The sequence below is a fragment of the Numida meleagris genome, chromosome 3 (assembly GCF_002078875.1).
Source record: "Numida meleagris isolate 19003 breed g44 Domestic line chromosome 3, NumMel1.0, whole genome shotgun sequence".
NCBI classification, from domain to species: domain Eukaryota; kingdom Metazoa; phylum Chordata; class Aves; order Galliformes; family Numididae; genus Numida; species Numida meleagris.
This window is the reverse complement of record NC_034411.1, coordinates 32,138,228-32,160,000: the sequence shown is the minus strand read 5'-3', so window position 1 is coordinate 32,160,000 and position 21,773 is coordinate 32,138,228. Positions and strand designations below refer to the sequence as shown.

The following is a 21,773-nucleotide window of genomic DNA, read 5'->3' as shown; positions in this document are numbered from 1 at the left end:
GTAAGGGCTGGGCAGCAAAAATCTTGGACTTTTTTGTATGAAAATCTCAAGGTCTAAAAGTTGGCTCTTTCACCAATGTGCAGAATTACCTTTGGAAAGATCTGTCTCCGTTCCTTCCTCTAGAAAACAAATTTAATAATGCTATTTTCTCAGGAACGCTGAACTAATTAGATAGTCAATAATCTGGATGTCTCTGAAGAGTACAAATGCTATTTTACAATAAAAGCTGTCACAAATCAAGGATATGCACTTTTCCAGCAAAAATATCCTCCTCCAGTTATTTAATAATATCTTCCACATAAATACATCTGCAAAAGAATTCTGCCTGATGGCCACATGAAAATCAAACCAGACATCTATGCAAAACAGAGTCTGTCAGGAATGCACTCTCTTTATTCAGTAATGTATAACCTATGAATTACACTGGGAGGGAAGGACTTGCCTTCAAATCACTGATTCAAGTCAAGATTACTTTGTTTATATTTATTCAACTTAAATGAAAAGATATGGGTTCTTGAAAAAGAAAGTAAAAGCCATCCAACAGACAAACTGGACAATTTTAACTTCTGTATAATTCACTGGAAAGAGGCTCATTCCAATAAGCCCTATGAGCAGAAATCAAAAACTGATTTAGATTAACAGACATTTGCTTCATTAAGATGAACTGAGAATTAGAAAGCTTTCAGTCTAAACTTCCTAATGATTTCTGCACATAAAGTAGGCCAAATAAGTTATAACCCTCTCCAAGCCAGGTTGGAGATTTATCGTAGATAGCTCTTAACAGAATTGTGCTTCCTTTTTTAATTGCAAAAAGAAACGTAAGGTCTCATGACCCCCTGTTCTCCCAAGCAGACTGTTTTATTATACTCAGTAAAAGATAATCAAATGAGATGGTTTGATTTCATAAGGTTCCCCACCTGAAGTTCTGAAATATTAACATTTTTCAGAAGCCTAAGAAAAGTAGGGCAGAAGATGAACTTCAACACACTAACTTTTCTTGAAAGAAAATCTAACAGAAAAATCAAATACCACTATCATCATATTTCATTAACAGATACTTTTCCTTGCATTCATTATTCAAGTTCTTCTCTCAACACTTACTGTCTTAGCAGCTGTCGTCCTTGTTTCCATATTAGCTGACTATTCTGTTGTGGCTGAATCTCTGTTTCATTCCCTTCATCTGGAAAAAGATAAGTTAATTATAAACAGCTTTTCTTTGTGCAACATTTTAAAAATATTTCCCTCCACTTGACAAGATAAGCATAGTCTGTATTAAAAGTATTAGGAACGGTTGGATAACAAAACAAAAATTCCAAGCACCAAAAATCAATTAAGACAGAAAAAAATTCACATAGAAAAAATGTAGCTGTTGTACTATCGACACATAACTAATAAAGATCATTAACCATATACAACTGTGTGAGATCAAGTTCCACTAGTCATCAGTACCTTCTTCCCTTTGGTCTCACATCCAAGAGCCCCATCTTACTCCTTTTTCTTGAAGAGAACACGATTATGTAAACAGTTTGGAGTTCCAATATAATTATTGCTCATAATTTAAGTTTCAATACAAATATCTTTAACTGCTAACGATATCAAATGCAACTGTGATAGGACAATAGCGATAGGACACAGGGAAATGCTTTTAAACTAAGACAGGGGAGGTTTAGGTTAGATGTTAGGATGATGTTTTTCACACAGAGGGTGGTGACACACCAGAACAGGTTGCCCAGGGAGGTTGTGGATGCCCCGTCCCTGGAGGCATTCAAGGCCAGGCTGGACGTAGCTCTGGGCAGCCTGGTCTACTGGTCGGTAATCCTGCGCTCAGCAGGCGGGTTGAAATGCTAGATGATCTTTGAGGTCCTTCTCAACCCAGGCCATTCTACAAGTGTATGATTCTAACTGTAGCATCATTTCCATTTATAATGTATCAGTAAACAAATTTCCTTAATATTTGACCACACCCATCAGAACTACTCATATCAACTTTAAACTCATCTGTATTTATATTATTGTTATGGAAGAAGAAAAAAAAAAGCTTTATTTTTTAATCTAAGAAGCTGTTGAAAATTTTCCATGTTTTCCACAATCATAAATCAGGACCCAAACAGTACTACTCTGGGAAAATCCACAGAAAAATGATGTGGCTGTTCTGATGAGAAACCTACCTGAATGACGGCAACCGATAGCTATATATTTATTCCATATATAGCTTCATAGTACTTTTTTTCCCCTCTTCCAGGAAATAAAAAAGCATATGCTCCCAAGACAAAAATATCTTGGTTTATTATCTACAAAAAGTTCTACAAAACTTGAAGCCGTTGTGGTAAAAACACTGAAGGATGAACAAAGTCTTCTTTGCATAAACAAAAATTAAGAACCAGAAAAACTTGTGGTAGAATCCTATGAATAATTTGATAAGTGATATGGGAAAGTTAGTGAACATACTGGGAAGTCATTCTTCTTTAAACAACTGAATTAAAAAAATAAAAAAACACCAATACATCCTCTAACAAAGAAGCTATCAAAGATTAATCAGAATTCACATATAAGGGGACCTATATGCATTTTATTTATCTCAGCATTCACAAACCCATTTAATAGCAACCATGGGAAATCATCTATTGCACAATGATCTCCCGACAACTACTGAACACAGCTGGATCGAATACACAACTACCAAAGCTCACTCTGTGTAAGAGTTAATACATGACTGAGATAAATCCGCCTAAAAATTACTTTAGAAAGTGAAAACCTTTCTTCTGAAGGCACTGTAGAGCACAGCTGGAGTCAAGAACTCTTTTTTTTCCCTGAGCCTCTGAATGGACGATTGCTAGCAGTATCGACATCTTACAGATAAGAATGAAGAGACTATATTATGTCTATTCCCTCTGCTTCTTCTAAGTGACATATTTCATCAACCACCATTTCAGCATTCATACAAAGCACAGTTGAGCTTTTATGTCAGTAATGAACTCATTCTCAATAAATTCTTACCAGAATCATAGTTTGGTGGCTTCATATCTCCCTGATTCAATTCTGTGCCATATTTCAATTTGTGATATTTAGCCCTGAAAAGAGGTGGGAAAACAAAACAAAACAAAAACATTAGCACACTTAAAGGGTATGTATAGACACATAAATGTCATCTGTCTTCACTATAAAAGCCACTCCTTCTTTCTAGGGTAGGTACAAAATAGAACAATGAAATTCAGCACGTCATTTTGCCTTATTACATTTTCCAAGGTTCCTTGTCTGTGGACATGTGCTTGCTTCTCCTGCCTCTCCACTTCTGTGTTTAAAAAGAAAATCACTTAACTACGAAACTTTTTTCTATCCACTGAATGTCAGTTCAGTGCCATCTACTCAATACTTCACTTTGCCATCTCAGTTAAGTAAATTCTTTTTATCTTCTTCAAGCTTTTCTCACTAAGGACTACTCTAAGTCAGATTCTAGTGCTGATGGCAACCCAGCTACACCAGCTTCTCATGCAGCTGCTAGATCTGATACTTAATTGAGTTCAAACATGCAGAGTTCTCTTCCAAAAATACTTAGCCTATAGAAGGCCTATTGTAATAAGCCCCACAAAGAACACTATACGAGAGTAAGAGTAGCTAGAAGAAAAAGGCTTCTTAACTGAAAAAGCCTCATCCAACAGATTCAATGTCTATAGACTTTTAAACATACATATTACAAATAATGCCACAGTAGTACAGCATTACAAATGTACATGCAAGTTATTTAATAAAGATTTATGACAACAGATGAAGTATGACAATATAGTAACTAAGACAACACTGAGAGCAAGGAGAGCCTTACCCAGTGTCACTACTATTTCCCCCTTCTCTCATACTCACAGTAACTCTTGTCTCAATGATTGATTTCAACAAGTACAAAAGCTTAGAAGATTCAAACCCAACTGACTCCCTATGAAGTTTTGTAGTTGCTCCTAACTGGGTGGAGAAGCAGCACTTGCACTTGTTCCTATCGTAAATAAAAGGCAAGGGAGAACTCAGGCAAGACTCGATGTTCAGGCTGGCAACAGTGGGACCACCAACTGGCACACACACAGGCAGGTGAAGCCCCAGCGCAAATACACTGAGCTGGGTGTAAGACAAGATACAGGCTAAAAATGACAAAAAGAGGAAAAAACAACCAAATCCTTATGTACCTCAACAGTAAGACAGGCTTCACTGGCTCCACTACTCACAAAGGAACTCTTCCATTTTGAATGCTTTTTTACAGAAAATAATGGGTGTTACATCTCATGACTGCACAAGGCAACTGCCACTAAGCTAGAACAGCTGTATCAAAAGTGACCGCAGATGACACTTTCAAGTTACCTACAGCTCTTGATTGCTGCTCAGGCATCTTTATGATGTTATTCCTTTGGGGTTTTTTTTTTTTTTGTCTTTTCTTATTTCATCAAACAAACTCATTACTTCTAATAAAACGATGCAAAGGGAAGTGACATTTGGCTGTTCTTACACCTCAGTGCTGATAGTACACATTTCCTATTCATCCAGCCTTTTTCTAGTGATAATAAACATTTAATTCTGGGTGAGAAAGGTAAGTGCAGAGAGAAGACACCTGTCAGGAGCACACAGCAACTAAGGCAGAGGAAGGAATTCGCTTCCTTCTCTAGAGCTAGAGCATTAAGCTCTAACTCAGCTAACCAGCAATCACTGAGGAAAGAAGAGGGAATGCGTTTGAAAGATTTCAAGCGTTTGAACAGAAACAAGGGAAGGAAAAACATTTTGGTAGGTACAGAAAAGAATAACCAAGAATAAAACAAAATTAAAGCTGAATGCTCATCTGAAATACTTAATTCTCAAAGTATGTTTTCTGCACATCACAAGCAGAGAGATGTTGCCCCAGTAAGACAAACTCACACTGATACTGTGCACATTTTTTCACTCCATCATTAATGAAAAGTAACGACTAACTGAGAACAAATCCTCTAGTCTGACACTATAACCTACCTCAGCAACAGTAAACACCCTTTTTTGTTAAAAACTTCAAGCTTTTATGCTTCCAGCAATTCAAGTGACCCTAATGTTTTATCTATTTTTATTTGACTTTTCAAAAGTAAATATTATCACTTCACTGGAATCTGGATTAATGACATATATATACTACGCCATACTTTACATCACTATACTTCAGAGAACAGTTGGTTTTGTGGCATGAGGTACTTGCTTTTAGCTCACACATCTTGTATAAATTCTTATTATCCTCAAAGCATTCACCAGTTTTCTAATCAAAATTTTGTTGATCAATTTTCTCCCTAAGAACTAAGTAAAATGATTATTTGGTTAATTGAAAGAACTATTCCCTTTATCTTTCTTATCTCCAAAACCTACCTTTCAAAAATTCAATATGTACTTTTTAATATTTCTTAGAGTATTTGTTACCATTGTTAACTCTCTTTATATATACTTTTTTTTTTTTTTTACAGTTCTCAGAGGGTTTTTCCTCTTCATACCAACAGCAGCATTCTGTGTCTTTCTTTTAATTGAAAATTTCCCCCTCATTAAAGGCATGATAAAATCAGTTCAGCATAGTAAGATTATTCGTTCCATCCACATTCTAATCTATTAGAAGTAGAGTTGGGGTTTTTTTTTGGTTGGTTGTTTTTAAATTGGTTCCTCCTTGTAATGTAACAGTTTTTGAAGCCCTTATTGCTCTTTCTTACTACAAGAGAATAACCTAGATTACATGGTTTTGTACACCATAGGTCCTTAAATTTATTTCATTACTAAGCTGGACTAAGACTTCATCTTTCAGAAGGTTTAACTTTGTGCATCACAGGCAGAGACCAGTGGAAATACAGATGCAACAAAAGCACAATGCCCTGACAAAGACAGCTGAAAAACACAAAAAGCAATAGACTTTTGCCCATAAGAAATGAGAGAAAGCCCAATGCCAAACTCAAACCTGAATTAATTAGAATGAATTAGTATAAATTCAGATCGTTGAGCAAGACACCACTGAGATATAAAACATGAACATGAGTACAATGTCAGAGCATTTGACCTGGTAAACCCATCTTCAGCTATGGTTAATTTCCAGTTTAAAGGAAGGGGGCGGGTAAGGTAGTTAGCAGTCCACTGGGAAAAAAAATAAATTATCTAAACTCACTCTAGCAGGAAGTACAAGGTTTATTATTAGTAACATCCTTATGGTACAGCTGAAAATGTCACAAGCATGAAAGTCTTCTTTCTAAAGTATACTAAGGAAAAGATTGAACACAAGGATTCAGAATCCAAGTCTAGAAGGGGAAGTCTTGATCAGTCACTGTCACACATCTAAAACAAAGGGTATGAAAGGTCTCACAAAATAAACCTTAATTCTTGTCTTTCCACACTGTTGGTATGACTAACCTCCTAATCATGTTTATATTTCTCTACTCCTTCAAGTAACAGATTATCTTCTGCCGACCAGTCATGTTTAATTTCTCCATTTCCTCAGAAAACACGTATGCTAGTTACTAGCAGCTTGAAATTGGCCCTCTACTATTCACGCTGAACTCTAGTTCACATAGAGCAGCAATGAGATGCTATTGCCACAGAAGAGAGCAAATACAGTATTTCTTCCAGAAATCAGCATATAGAAAAATCAAAGTTCCTCCAAACTTGGCATCAGCTGCTTAAAAAACATGGAGGTAGCTCTGGAATTTGGCTCTCACGAAGTTGAGAGTCTTGTTATCTGAAACATGACCAACCTGGGTGGCTTGGCTTCAATTTCTGAAAATGACATCTGCGTTATTAACAGTACGAAGAGACTGAAAAATGACTTGAAAATAACTAGGTTAAGAACACAACTTAAGTTTACAGGAATTATTTTCCGTCTGAAAACTAGCCTTGCAAGTTGTTTGAAGAACACAATTTTGGGGCCATGAAACTATTTTACTAGATAGACAGCCTTACTCAGATAAGTACGTATATTACTATCGCTTTGGCTTTTGCATTTCATTATACAGCTGATCTTCTTCTTACTACTACTATTATTATCATTTTCTTTAAACTGTGTTTCTTCTACAGAAACAGTGCTTGGAGGCATTCAGCATTGCTGCCACAACACTTTAAGAGTTGCTCAGAAAAATGCTAAAAGCTTTCATCCTTCAACATTGCCTGTAATTGAGAGCAGTTAAACATTTTTCTATATGAAACATTCAGAAGTTTGATTCCAATCAAAAAAGCCACTGTTTCTTGGAAATATCTGTCACCAGACCTGCAGCATCTGATCCAGCTGTGCTGAGGGTGCCTGCCAAAACATCCGTAGAAGATCTAGGAGTCGTTGCCAAACCAAGAGACATAAACAAGAAAGGCTGCCAGGAACAGCAATGTAAGATACTCTATCCAGGGGTGAGGGCGCCAGCCTCACTCTGATCAGGCACACCAGCACAGAAAACAACATAAAATTAAATCAAGTGTTTCTAGAGACATGGCTCAAGAGTCAAGTTTTTTGGATGGGATATGTTAAGACAGGAAACGACCTAGACTAGTTTATTAAATTAGACATGTACTTGAGAGAAATAGTACTACATTTTGTTTAGCTCCTAAAAATCCAGAGGAAATAATGCCATTTATTGGTGGAGCAACTATCAATAAAGTAATAATAATTAACACTCAAGGACGAACTGCCTCACACTGCACATCTACTGGACGTTGGCAAACCTACATCAGAACTGCTGCTGAAAAAATGGTAGTGCTTAACTCCTTCTAAGTTCTTTTCTCCTTACTGTATTGACTCCTTAGCAGAAACAACTTGGTTACACACACAAATAACAAAAACATAATGTTACAATTACTGATACAAAACAAAATTTGTCAGAAAAAAACACGATAATATGTAAAGTAAACATTATTTTCTACCTTCTGCACTATAAAATCAGGTAAATGCCAAGAAAGAGAAAACAACACTGCTTCCAAAGCTTATTATTTAAAATTGATTGGAAAAAATTCTGAAGACCCACTCTACAAAAGAGCAGCTCATAAAATCACATATCTGAGAAAACCAATGTCAACAATTTCTTAATCTAGGAACACTGCAAGCACAAACTACTGTGGATCCAGATTTCATATTCTGTCCCATTACTAATAATCTACCTAATCTATTTAAGATCGGTACACTGCAAGGACAAGGCCGAAGTGGAAGAATGCAAGTATGCCTTCTTGCCTTCTCCCAGCAGCACCACCTTTGTCTTAACTTGACCAGAAATGTTTTCCTTCTGCCTTCGAGGATCTCACTTTCAGCTCTAAGATCCCTGTATAAACAGCCAGCATCCAACCTGACTACTGGAGGATCAAGCTCATAGGTGATTTAGGGAAGCATTGGGAAAGAGAACAGTGCTTCCAAGCCCAGTGTGTTGCCATTCCTCTAAGCATCAAGCAAGAACACTTGCTGGGAGACATTTCTAGCAGAAATAGAAAACAGCTTCTTCAGTAACTGGCAAATAATCCTTCTGTTTAAAACACAAACTGTTATAAATAGCTTTCTCAGCACACACCATTCACAAACACCACGTTTACTTTAAGAACTATTGTATACTCATACAGAAACTGTCAGACTGGATCAGATCAGCTGCCCGTGTAGCCTACTGACCTTAGTAATTGAGGCTAATACTATATACAACAACAACAACAACAAACCATAAGAGATAAAAGATACATATGTAAAAACTGCCAACCATCCTGACTCTTTCCTAATTCCAACACTGTATGCCGCATTAGAATTTAAATGTCAAATTAAATTTAAGTGGCTCTTACCAAATGCAACTGGCGGACATATTCATTATAGATATGGAAGGGGTTTTTTTGTTTTGGTTTGGTTTTATTTTTTTCTTACAAAGCTTGTCTCGTACTACATTGAAATAGATTTATATAGTCTGATCATTTGGGATAAATTGCTAATTTACCTGGATTATGAACTGGAAGTGCTAGAGAAATCCCTAAATAACCAGGAATATCTTTCTTAACTTTGAAATGCACAGAAATCTTACCAATTTTATTCCGTAGAGCATACCTTTAACTGTACAAAAATGTACTCCATTGCCTCTATGTCTTCCTTTAAAGTGACTCTAATCTTTATAATCATGCTTCAAGCATAAGCCTTCCCATGGCTATAAACTAACATCTCCACTATGCAGAAATCTGATATTTTTCTACGCTGATGTAAGATCAATGCCACAAGAAGGTCTGGGCAAAAAGGATAGCAACCTTAAGTTTTTCTCTGATAACTCTCTGAAGAAGAAGCAAGTATGCTGCAGCCCTGAGGCTACTGCTCTCCAGAAATATGGCTGCAGCTCCATATTAGCAAATAAATTGGACAATGTAAGGCATATCTCATGTGCCCAAGCAGCCCAAGTAAGATGAGAAAGTCTAAATACAACACACTGCTGTAAAACTATTAGAAGCCTTTTTTTTCCCCCCAAACAGCATCCTATTCTCCGCATGCAAATGTGTATATTTCTACTAATGGAAACTATTTAAAACAGTTCATTTTATTAATATATTATGAAAGAAAAGTAGAAATTATCTGACACAGAAATAGTATTTAAGCAATGATTACTCTGCAGTAGTAGAAGTATGCTTTTCATTCAAGCATTTTAAAAGACATCTTGCCAATAAAAAAAAATTAAAAGTAATTCAACTTGCCCTGAAATAAATCACTGCAGTAGAGACTTCTGGAAACACAGTAAAAGTAATTTGTGCGCCTCAAAGTTTCGAGCTACAGGGAAGTATATGCAGAGTAAAACGCTGAAGTAGTAGACAGGAGACTTCTAAGGAAACTCCCATGAACAAAGAAACAGGTATTTCATTAACTGGTAAATAAAAACATTTTTTCATTAACAATAAATCTCTCTCACTTTGGGCAACAGTATCTGTCATCATGTACTCATTGCTAAACCAACGTACCTTTCTTGTTTAAGTGCATATTCCAGCATTTTGATTCTCCGCACTAGATCCTTCTTCAGATTTTCTTGCCCCTTCCTTTCTCCTTGAAGGAAAGCAATCTGAGCCTGCAAAACAAAGAATTCAATGTAGACTGTTTCTTCAAAACGACTCAGAAGAGCTCATTTCTCCCTCCCGCCTCAAGTTACTTTAGAATTGATTTGTACAGTCCAAAAGAAACTGGCTTAGTGTTTCACAAACATTAAATGCTTAAACTAAGCACTGCACAGATAAGCCTTCTAAACTGCATGCTCATTACATATTAAAAAAAAAAACAAACATACAAAAAGCCTTCAGCAGATGAAAGCATTTACCAACAACATGCAAGAGATGTTAAAGTATTTCTCCTTACTATCTGAAGTAGTATATAATTAGAGCACTGTTCTATAGATACACATTAGATACATGATACTAGTCAAGAGAACTAAGTACAGCATGTCCAGTTAAAAGAAAAATAAAACCCTGTTTATAATATAGTGCCATATGTTAATTATAATACTTACTAAGATAGGTTAAAGAAAGCTCTGCAGAAGTACTTTAAAAGAGAGAAAAATAGGAAACAGAGAAAGATATTTTGGTGAGAGGGAGGGGGAGAGATATGGTATAGAAGTGGAAAACAGACATCTAACCTTTATCAATTTTCAGTAGACAGCATTTAGTTACTCATGAAAACCTCCCTTCAATAGGCAACAATGATACACATATTTATTCCTAATCACAAAAGAAGAACTACCTGATTCTGTACTTTGTGTTTAAGTCAAGTTCATTATAAAAGACAGGTTCTCGTGCTCTCTCAGCTCACAAAGTACACTTCAGACAGAAACACCTCTGGACAGCCACCACTTCGTACCTCAGCCTCACCTGTGCTGCAAACTGCCTGCCATTTTCAGTGACAGCAGCAACCTCTGCAGCAAAGTATAAATATATGTCCTGAAAAGCTTGAACAGCATAAAACACAACTGGTCGAGACCATCAGCTGTTGAATATGATAACCAATAAACTTTTATTTTCCACAAATACTCAGTATAAGCAAGCCAAGTGTTCTTTGCAGTATTGCAGTCTGCACTATCTCTCAGGGGAAGTGTGGGAGAAACACAAGTATCCTGTCCTCGTTACCACAGTCTTGAAAGCAGTCCTCAGATATTGTAATCAAATGAGACTATTGCTTCTAAAGAATAACTTATCTGACTTCAGGTTTTTATCGCGCTTGCTGGTGGTCAGCTACGGCAGCTGCTCCGGAATGTAACAGCTGACCTAATTTCACTGCTCAAATAGAGCCAGTAAACAGCACCACAAACACCTGAAGAAGACTTACTACCAGTCCCCAATTACAGCAGCCAGTTTATGATGTGTGACAAATGCTGGCTAATCTCCAAAGAGCTCGGTCGTCATCTTCACCAGGGAAAATGTATTCAACTCCCCAAAAATCCTCAGCTGAATCAAATGGAAGGCCCTGTCACTCTGACAGCAAGCTTCTTCTCACTCAGCACTCAACGTGAACTGAGCAAAAACCTAGAACTGAATTTAATGCTCATTGTACACTAAGTGCCAGGCAAGTCGCAGCACTGGCTCAGGAGCCATCAATGTCTACTCTGAAAATTTTAACTCTGCGAGGAGCATTTCAGCTCCTTCCCTCTCGGCAACACCTCAAGTACATACAACTTGGTTTGCAATAGCTGTACAGCCCCCCAGGTTACAAGGCACAGATTGATGCACCCTGATACTAATTTCTATCTACCTGCCTCCAAACACGCCCAACAGAAATATGCAAGCGCCATTCCAACCAAGCGAGATGAATCAAAGCATACTATTAAATAAATGGAAAGGAGTACATTATGTAAATACGCATTTGGATGGAATGAAAAGGATTGCCCGATGGCACCAGGACACGTGCTGTAAGGACCTATGGCGACCTGCAGGCCATTTCCAGCGCAAGAGGAACAAGCACAAAGTCTGTGTACCTAGAGGCCGGACAGCGACAGCCAGCCCAGGCCTGGCTCAGATGCTGGCCGTGACCACATCCAGACTGTGCTATATACATAACACACGTTTTACACATGAAGAAAAGCCCCTGGAAGAAATGTAATTGAGTCTTTGAAACTCTTTTACTGTTAGTGGTACGTCAGTGCTGTCACTCACACCTTAAAACTTCTCTTGGAGGCCTAGGAACAAGAAATCCTCATGGTTATCATTAGAAAAGCAGGCAGCAACAACAACAGGATGGTGTCAGAGGCCCACAAGCCGCCTTCACGCCCCACACAGGCTTATTGCCAGGATCTTCCACAGTCACTATACTCCTTACAGGTCAGCCATTTTATTGTCAAATCAAGAAATACAGGAGTGCAGGAGAAGGTGTGGGAACAACCTGAGCCCTCTCCCTGAGTCCTGCAGTCTGCAGCACAGTTGCAGGGATTTTTGAGGCATAGTTTTTGACGCTCTGGCTTCTAAAACGAGGTACTTTCATTTCGTGTCATTTTCATAGCACAAAAAGTAAGGACAATACTCACCCTTCTTTCTCACAGGACATTAGTAATACTTATTCCTCATTTATATACGTATGGGATAATTACAGTCAAGTCAGCCTTAAATCATTATTTACATGCATAAGCTCAAAGTTTTATGTCACCAAGACATTAAGAAACTTAGAAGCTAAGAAATTCTTAATGATAATATTAAGGTGAAGCTGTAATAAACATGAGGACAGACAGCATCAAAAAGAAGTAACTAACATCTTAAGAATAATACTGCAGCAGTCCATACACAGACTTCATTCTCTACAGTCACAATTAACTGAAAGTGTGCAGAGGGAACCTAAATTTTCATATCATAGATGAAACAATTTGTAATATAAATGAATCGTAATGTATTATTCATGGATATATATATATACATACATATATGACAAATTATGATAATGAGCAGTATTTTCTCAGTCTCGCATAAAAAGGTTGTAATTCTAGGTTCATAATTTCTGATCAAAATACTTAACTAATTCCCCTTGCAAATGTGCAAACATTTAAAGTATAAGGTGTCTCGGTCCTGACATGACAACATGACAACTACAGTTTTCTTATTATTGTAATTGGCAGAATTTTATAAATACATTTGGACTGCACAGGCAGCTCCCTATTGCAGAAGTGTTAGTGCAAGTCAAAGCTCAGGTGGGAACTACCTGACAGCTACAAAGCGAAGGAGAAATTACTCAGTTCTCAATAATCTGTGATGCATTGTGCTTCTGCTTTGGCCACTCCTAGGAAGGCTTGCCAAAAATGTCAAGAATTCACAAGTGTGCCCAACAAACAGGTTTTGTAAGAACTGACCTTCTAGCTAATAAGGTTAGCATGCATTAAGTTGTAAACTAGTCATCAGAAACCTCTAAAACTGCCTATGGGAGCACGTAAAACCCGTGCTGGTCCTTGCCCTACGGGTGGGGCATGGATCTCCACAAGCTGGCCAGCTTGCTAGCTCAGCAGCATGGAATCACAGCGGCATCAACCTCCAGTGTATTCCAGGCTAAGTGCTAGGAGTCACTGTAGTACAGTTCATCAGCTGAAGTAGGATAAAGAGTCAGGTGGAGGAAAAAAGAAATAGTATTAAATACTTGGAACAGTCTGTTTCAGCTACTATTGGACAACCCTTTTTTTTTCCCTATTTCATCTATTAAAGCTCTTGGTACTGCCAACTGCAACAAAAGTTTCAAGGGCATCTGGTCTAAATTAGTAGCACTGTAGCTATCTTAACTGTTTCACTTCTTCACCACCAGCTTTCAAAAATAACATTCATTTTTAAGAGAAAAAAAAAAAGGGACAAAAAAATTATGGTGTGTTATGGTTTTAAGAAGTTCCCCAGAAGGCTTGAAGGTCACTTTCCTGTGAAGGGTGAGGCAACCTAGTAAGCACTGGGCTAGAAGCACTATTATTATTACTACTATAGTTAGAGTCATTGCATTGCTAATACAGATTTAACAGCCATAAAAATATAATCAAATAATTACATTGTATCTTAATAAAATCCAGATTTTACCAGTGTATTAAGAAGCAAGCTGGGATTTACACTTCCTGGAATCATCACCCACAGTGTCATGGATGTCAAAGAAGTAAACCTGCACACCTTTTCAGGCAGACAACTTTGACATTAAGGAATAACAGAAGATTAACAAAAAATTTACTTTCAGCAGAAATTGTTTACAAGGAAATAATGCCATAGCTGCTTAACAAATAGTTCGTGTTTACTACCAGCTTCTCTCTGTTTATGAATTTAACAGCTATTTCAAGTTAAAAGGTTGGGAGGCCTTTTAGCTAGTCAAACTCAAGAACTACCAAAACCCTTTCCATTTTTTTCTTTGAGATGTTTCTCTTAATATTTTGAAATAAGTAATTCAGGGCACTAGAAGGCCTACAGACATAATTCGGCAAAATAAGAGCTACTAAGGCACACAATCCTAAGTATACTGCTTCTGACATTCAACAGGGTGGTCTTAAGAAGTTGAGAGAAAAAGAACAAGGAATGGAAAACACTGAGAAATGTATTGTAAAAATATGTAAATAGGTAAAATAACTAAATACCTACACTGATGAATCAGTCTGCAACAGCTGCTCTAACCGGTCTACCAAGATTTACCAGAACAACTCTGTAGACTGTCAGGTGAGCTCAGGCTTTCAGATTACGGAAGCACTACACATCAAGCATACTTGGAAATAGGTGTAGGCATGGCCTGAAGAGTCAGGGAGAGAAGAGATAAAAACCAAGTGCACCTGAGCACATGCACTACAGGGGGAATAGCAGTGGCCTAGTACTACTGTTAAACAATTCTTCAAGAGCCACGCCTGAGAAACGTTGAAACTTCACACCCACCAGTTTCCAGCTCTGTGCAAACAGAGCTAGGATGATTCTACACATGCCTGCAGTCATTTAGGGCAACACAAAGTTGCAGCAGGTTAAAACACACTTGTGCCCGGTATTTGAAGATTTGATTTTACTCAGAAAATGGCATCAGCTCACTCCAAAACCAGCATTGGGGCTAAGCAGTGAAAAAGTTAAAACCACCCACAAGAGATTAAAGATCTGGCTTACGGTAAGGAAAGGGCTGCAAAAGCCACATGCTTACATTCTTCATCTCTTTGAAAATATTGTTTCAGAAACAATTTGTTATCAGTCAATTTAAAACTCCTCGCCGGTCATCCAGAATCAAAGGTGATGTAGTAATTTATTCCTGGCAACACCCTGATTAGTAATTTAAGCATCTCACCCAACAGGAATACTTCTCTTTCTACAGCTTGAAGAGCTTTACAACTCAGATGTCTTTGCAGATAAGATAGCTGGTCTGTCTTTCATCCACTCTTTAGTGCCGCCTTTCACAACTCTAGCAACTGCAAACACCGAAGTATTTACTGAGTTAGTCAAGCAATATATATTCCGCTCATTTAATCATTCTTCAGAAGTAAGAAATCTCTTTAATTCTTTAATCCTTTCTGCAGTGCACTTAAGTGGTGAGAATTAACTTTTTTTTTTTTCCTTTAGAGTCTCAGGGGGATGCTCCATGCAAACTGATGGAAGGACAAAAAGAGATGGCATTTTAGAAGCGATGCGGTTCTGCAGACAGCGCCGTGGTGCCTTGTCACAGAACAGCAGCATGTTATGAAGCCCAACTGCTCGGACATACTGCCTTTCACTTGCTGTACAGGATCCCACACACGGGAAGGCAGAAATGCAGCAAGAGCAATCAGCTCCAAGAGTGATGAACAGACGGCTGGCCATATCTAAAATGAAACAATGGAAGCTCACGGTCCAAAGGCATCACTTGGCTACAGCATCTGATGGAGAAAGGCAGCAGCTCCAGTAACAAAAAGAGGTGTGAACAAGTCTTAACCACACGAGCATTTGCCAAGGCAGTGGGCACACCACTGGTTTTGGCTAATGAGATCAGAACAGCTACCTTGTGTGCTTCAGCACGCACCAACCACCACCCTGAACCGCATCAGCTGAAACAGACAGAAAAACAACTAATGGTGTCCTCACCTCCTGCTTACAAGCACGGTTATGAACAGGATGGGTGCCAGTTTTATTCCATGCTTTTGCAATCCTGCCATATGGGACTGCCCTCAAAAGAAACGTATCCCTGGCTAAGAGCAGGAATATGCAATCTTCCCACAACATGGTATTTTATTCAACTTCTTTGTCACCGTGTTGCTTCCAATATATTCTGCATTGGTTACTATTAGCGAACTCTCCTCAAAGAGGAAAATTAAACCCCCCAGATGAATCAAGCAACAGCCACATACTGAGCAGGTCACTACAATGAAGCAAATCTCTACTTTCCCAATTAAGAATATTTCATTTCTACCATACTGCCTGCAAAGGTTGGATCTGGAGCACTCCACAAAGATTCAGAAGAGCCGTTTCAAGCACTTCTCAGCATTTAAAAAACAAAACATGACAATCCCTTATCTATTTCTAAGTTCTTGCCACTTCTTAGCTAACAAACATAGAAAGAAGGACCTTACAAGGCCTGACAGCCTTGAGAGACAAAACGCATGTGTAGGCTGCTGACCAATACCTATTTTCTCACAGAACTGGGTATAGGTATCACTTTTACCTGAGAATTCACGTTTCTACAGCCTTATTTCCTTTAGCATTAAATTAAGGTGAACCAAAAGACTCCACAGATATACGTGATCTTCCTTAGGGAATTCTACACAGCCTGCTCTAGAAAATTCCAGTGTCTACTGAAACGTAGATAAGGGGTGAGTTATATTTGCAACTTCTTGTTCAAACAGTGCAAAGTTGCCTACCCCTTATGCAATAAAAGTGACGTGCCAAGACCTTCAGCATAAAAACAACGGCTACAGTTGGAGGAGCACAGATATACCAATTTAGATCATAGATGTGCCTTCATAAAGACATGTGTGATCCTCTACCATATGCTAACCCGACATGGAAAAAAACAAAGTTTTGCACCTAGAACAATACAAACTGTTTAATTTTTACTTCAGCAACAATTCAACAATTATATAACAAATCACGAAAAGAAGAAAATATCTGTCTGAAATATAACATTTTGAGGAAAACTCAAGCTTTAAAGGCCACTTGGAGACTACAGTAAGTTGCTTCACACTTGCAGAATTCCATGTTCTGCTCATTCCACGTTCACACTTACAGCAGCAACTTCATAAAGGAGTTGCACCCATGTAAGAAACATTTTTATACACTTGAACAAAGTTATAAGTTTTAAGGGTTTTGAGAAGAAAGCCTGATGCTTGGAAAAACTGAGATCATTCATGCAATTAAACAAATCAAAAGTCCATAAAACTCAAGTACAGACCTGCAAAGAACCGGTCTCATTCAGACTGTATTTACATTCTACTTCTGCACAAAAGCTATAAATTTGAGTGTTGCAGCTCCTCAGTCACTCAGCACCTACTCCCACCAGTCCTCCTGGTTTCAATAAGACAAGTCATGACGGCTTATCAATGAGAACACAGGACTTAGCTGGCAGTCACGTACGTAAGCAAACAAACAGGAAAAAAGGAGCATGGAAGCTTCTCCCTGCTTCACATGAATTTAGAAACGGGAAAGTTTGCTAAAAGAAGTTATCAAAAGAAAGAACATCTGGTAGTCTCTGAGACTTTTACCAGTTACTTTTCCCAACTAAACATGCCTCAGTCTTGTGACTGACATATTTTCATCCACATTTCTCTTCATTTATCTGATGCATTTGAAGCGCTAAACTTGAAAATATGTCCTTTTGGGGAGGAGAGGTATTGAATATTAACCTGTTTTCTTTGTAACAACTGCCTTATGAGAAGAAACATTTTATCAAAGACATCCACAGCACTTCTGCCTGTTCATCTTTCTCAGAGAATCCCAGAGATTTTATGTACTTGCTCCTATCTGAAAATCCTACAACAGAACTTCTTCAAGCATGACTTCATTTTATTGGCAAGACCATGTGAAACTCCTCAGGAGTTTTCCTTTAACCAAACAGCTGGTACCATCAGCTCAGCACTCATTTCTTAGTATTGCCACCGGAATGGTTTCTAACTGAATAAGAAATAAGAAGGCCAACTAGCAGTAAATACCAACTATTTCTGAACCAAGTAACCCATGTCCCAAATCAAGCTATAAATAGCTGAGCCATGTGCCTGCCCTGCCCCTTCTCCCCATGACTGAGGCCCAGCAGAGGCGAGGACATGGCCCTTGTTCTGCCGCTGCCTTTTGCCTCAGAGCACCAGCACAGCAGGGAGGACCACCCCAGTGCCCCCAGAGCTGCTATTGCCAAATCTGATTTCCACAGTCAACCTCAAGGGTTCATCTGTTATTTCCATCACATTCCTTTTGTTATTGTTGTTTGCTATCATTTTGGCGCGTTTTATCTCATTTCATAACTCTTTCCCTATCTTTTTCGTCTTTTTCCCCTCTCCTTTTGGCCCTGTCTGACACGGGACATGCTCAACAGAGCTGTGCAAATACAAATCCAGCATATTCACCCACCCTCCGTAACTTCTTTGCACACCTTCTCAAAGGAAAGTTTCCCTGGTCAGAACAATGATGATAACCATGCTGGGTCCCACCGCTTTAAAACAGTCAGAGGAAATGATATCCCCATCCACAGACAGGACAGGGGTGAGAAATCTCAGCAGAATGCGGGACACCTATGCATCCACTCTTACATACTGCACAGCATAGCAGTTTGCTGCAATTTAAAGCATTTGTGAAACACATTAAGAAATGCCAGTCAAAAACCTACAGATCAGCATTTTTGCCAGCAAGATGTTCATCTGTCCAAAGCAAAGTTTCCACAGCAACACACGCGTTACTTTCAAAGATGGTATTTCTCATTGAAACACAGCTGTACCCCCGCACACGTACCCCAGGAGGTGGCCCAGCTCCCAGCCCCACAGGGCACTCCCCAGCTCCCCCTCAGGGGGCACGCAGACAGGCAGGGTCGCCAGCTGAGAGGCCTATGGCTGAGGCTGGGCACCAGCAAGTTGCAGGGCCAGGCCTGCAGCCTCTGGCCTTCTGTACTGCATCCACCTCCACACTGGCTATCAGCTGTTTTACGGTGGGCTGCTTTGACACACAACGGCAACTCTGAAATGCCTTGGAAACACAGGCCAGGAAAATGCAGAATGAAAAAAAAAAATTGGAGCTGAAGCACTTTGCAGAACAGGAAACTCTTTCTTGTCAACTCTCCCAAGCAGCTGCTACGGAACGTGGGAAAAAGAAAGTTACTGCTTTCTGAAAAGATGCGAAAATAAACGACAGCGCTAAGCACGCCGTTTGTTAACACTAGAAGGAAAATTCATCAAGTCAGTACTTAGTGAATTACTACTACAAGGCGCCACAAAAGCTTGTTCTTGGGATAGTTCTTCAATCTGCAGATGTCAAAGTACCGTAAACACGAAGCAAGTGTTAATAATGAAATACATAATTAGCAGATAAGCATGGAGGGGAGCCCTGTGCGACTGCTTTCAGTCTGCATCGAAACACACAGCTTGCTGATGGTACTCACAGAGATATAAATATTGAAGGCCTCTGAATGGGGAAGATTATATAACAGAGGCAAGAACCATTTTTAAAGATTAAAGAAAAGTAATTAGAAAAATCAGAGTAAACATGGATATTTGCCAGGGAAAGCAAACTATAGGCAGAATAGGCAAACAGGCAGAAAAACCTGGGAAAAGCAGCAGCAGGCCAGCAAGTATGAACAGAACCAGATGCCTGGTGTATCAGCTCACACATTTTTCTGAACTGCAGCAAGGGTGTGTGTCACCTGAATAGGCATCCCACAGTGCAACAGGAAGGTACACTACCTGAGCATCACGTGGAATTCCACACAAGTAATTGCAAAGGGAGAAAAAAAAGAAAAGAAAAAGAAGCCCAGAGGGGACGAAAAGGAAGACAGGAAATCACAGCTGGATTGACTTATGAGGTGTTTTTCAGAAAGAGTACAGCTTAACTAACCGTCGAGCACAGAGCAGCAGCCAAGCAGGGCAACATCTGAGGGACTGAAGTATCATGGCAGTAAGGAACCAGATATCAGAAGCCTGCCTCTAAGGAGCAAGATGCACTACAGATAAAATGCATGGCATAAGGAGAACACAGTACAAAGCAGGATCTCTGCCACATGGCCTCCCAGTAGAACAGACAGCCTGGCATTTAATTTACACTGGCCAGAAGACCTTGGAGTACAACCAGGAGCACTGCATCTTGATCTCAAGAGACAGAAACTGCATGACCTCTGACTGCCATTATTCTGTTAAACACTCCCCAGCATCCAGGCCAATGAAGGGCTTCAGGAGGAACGTGGAATCTGCCTTTAATTAACACTGCGCATCGTGGGGCTGTGCATGTACTGTTGCTCAGAGCCCCCTTGCTGCTGCTGAAGCCACAACATGAACCCTATGTGAGACACAGATCAAAGAGCATTCGGCTGAGAACGGTCACGGCAGACGTCACACACCCGATGTCTGCAGGGACAGCCAAGAATTTTGCACCTTCCTGAACATGACTCTGCAGTAGATAAATGCTGTTGCAGCTTGTGGCGATGCCAGTCACAGCTAATTATAGCTTTATTGAGATGTTTTGGCAAGAGCTGAAGGAGTTCAGGCAAACAGCTTGCACTGAGGTTGTGTTCCTGCCCTGCCACTGACAGCGCATGACTTCAGCACACTGTGCATGCACTCGGCTCCTCTCCTGCTAGCTCACCCCTGACACCCACTGTGACCCAGAGGGACACTGGGGAGGCGGGGTGCAGGAGCGGCCTCTGGAAGGGCACTGGGAGCACACACAGCTCTGCTGTTGCTGTTGGCTACTGGCAGAACCGCTCTGGTCCCAAGGAACAGATGTTTTCCTCCAGAGCACCCTGTGAGATCTGTATCAGCTATGAAAAAACAGCCAGTGGAGTCTCATAAATACCTTAGGGTGTGACATGCAACATTCTTACTATATGCAGCTAAGCTAGTTACTTTCCACGTGGTATTTACTGGATAATGTGAACAAAACATAGAATCATAGAATAATAAGGTTGGAAAAGACCACTAAGATCATCTAGTCCAACCATCAACCCACCAACACCGTACCCACTAACCATGTTACGAGCAAATCTTTCACCAGATTACTGAAGCTAAAACACAAACCGCATCTCTCCAGTGCTCATGGCCACTTCCTCTGCACTCCTACACGGAGAGCAGCCTTTGCTGAGGAACGGTACTGCCACCACTCTCCTCCCAGAGGGTTTGCCTGATGTTACCATTGGGAGTACAACTAAGGAATTGACTTTCCTACTTAGAACAAGAATGAAGAAAAATAAAACCACAAACAACAACAAGAAAAGAGATAAGTAGTTCTCGTTGTTAAACAGGCTCAAGACTCTCGATAAAGACGGTACTTTCAAGGAAAGGAACAGAATGAAGAGAGCTGCCAGGAAGGAAGAGGAAGGGAAGGAGACCCGGGAGGAAGCGCTCCCAGCCCCGAGCACGGCGCTGGGAAGGACCCACAAGGGGCTCCCGGCACTGCGGGCGGTAAAGATTTACAACCGAGATTTCCTCGCGAACAAAGCCGGAGCAGCACCGCGGCGCAGGCCGCACCGCCCCTGTTATTAGCTTTAATACGAGGCGCGCATCCCGGAGCGCTCGACCGCGGTGGCTGCAGGCCAGCCCTTCACAAGTTCCCTAACCACAAGATCGCTATCGGCTCTCTCGCATCGCGCCCCTCGGCCCTGGGGCTGCGGGGCCGACTTTTCCCGGCCCGGGCCCACCCGGCCGCCCCCCGCAGGCCGCCGCCATGTCACGCCCCTCCGGGCGGCGGCGGGGAGC

At 40.0% G+C, this 21,773-nt stretch overlaps 1 protein-coding gene across 1 annotated transcript in view; it reads right to left on the bottom strand.

Moving 5' to 3' along the window:
• STRN (striatin) overlaps positions 1 to 11,735 on the bottom strand; it is a 53,823-nt gene extending 42,088 nt beyond the window's left edge. Inside the window, exons 1-4 of the mRNA XM_021390431.1 lie at positions 11,696 to 11,735; positions 9,922 to 10,078; positions 2,998 to 3,071; positions 1,102 to 1,180 (exon numbers count right to left, since the gene is read on the bottom strand). Coding sequence (XP_021246106.1) covers positions 1,102 to 1,180; positions 2,998 to 3,071; positions 9,922 to 10,078; positions 11,696 to 11,735 — 350 coding nt within the window. The remainder of the gene's footprint in view (positions 1 to 1,101; positions 1,181 to 2,997; positions 3,072 to 9,921; positions 10,079 to 11,695) is intronic.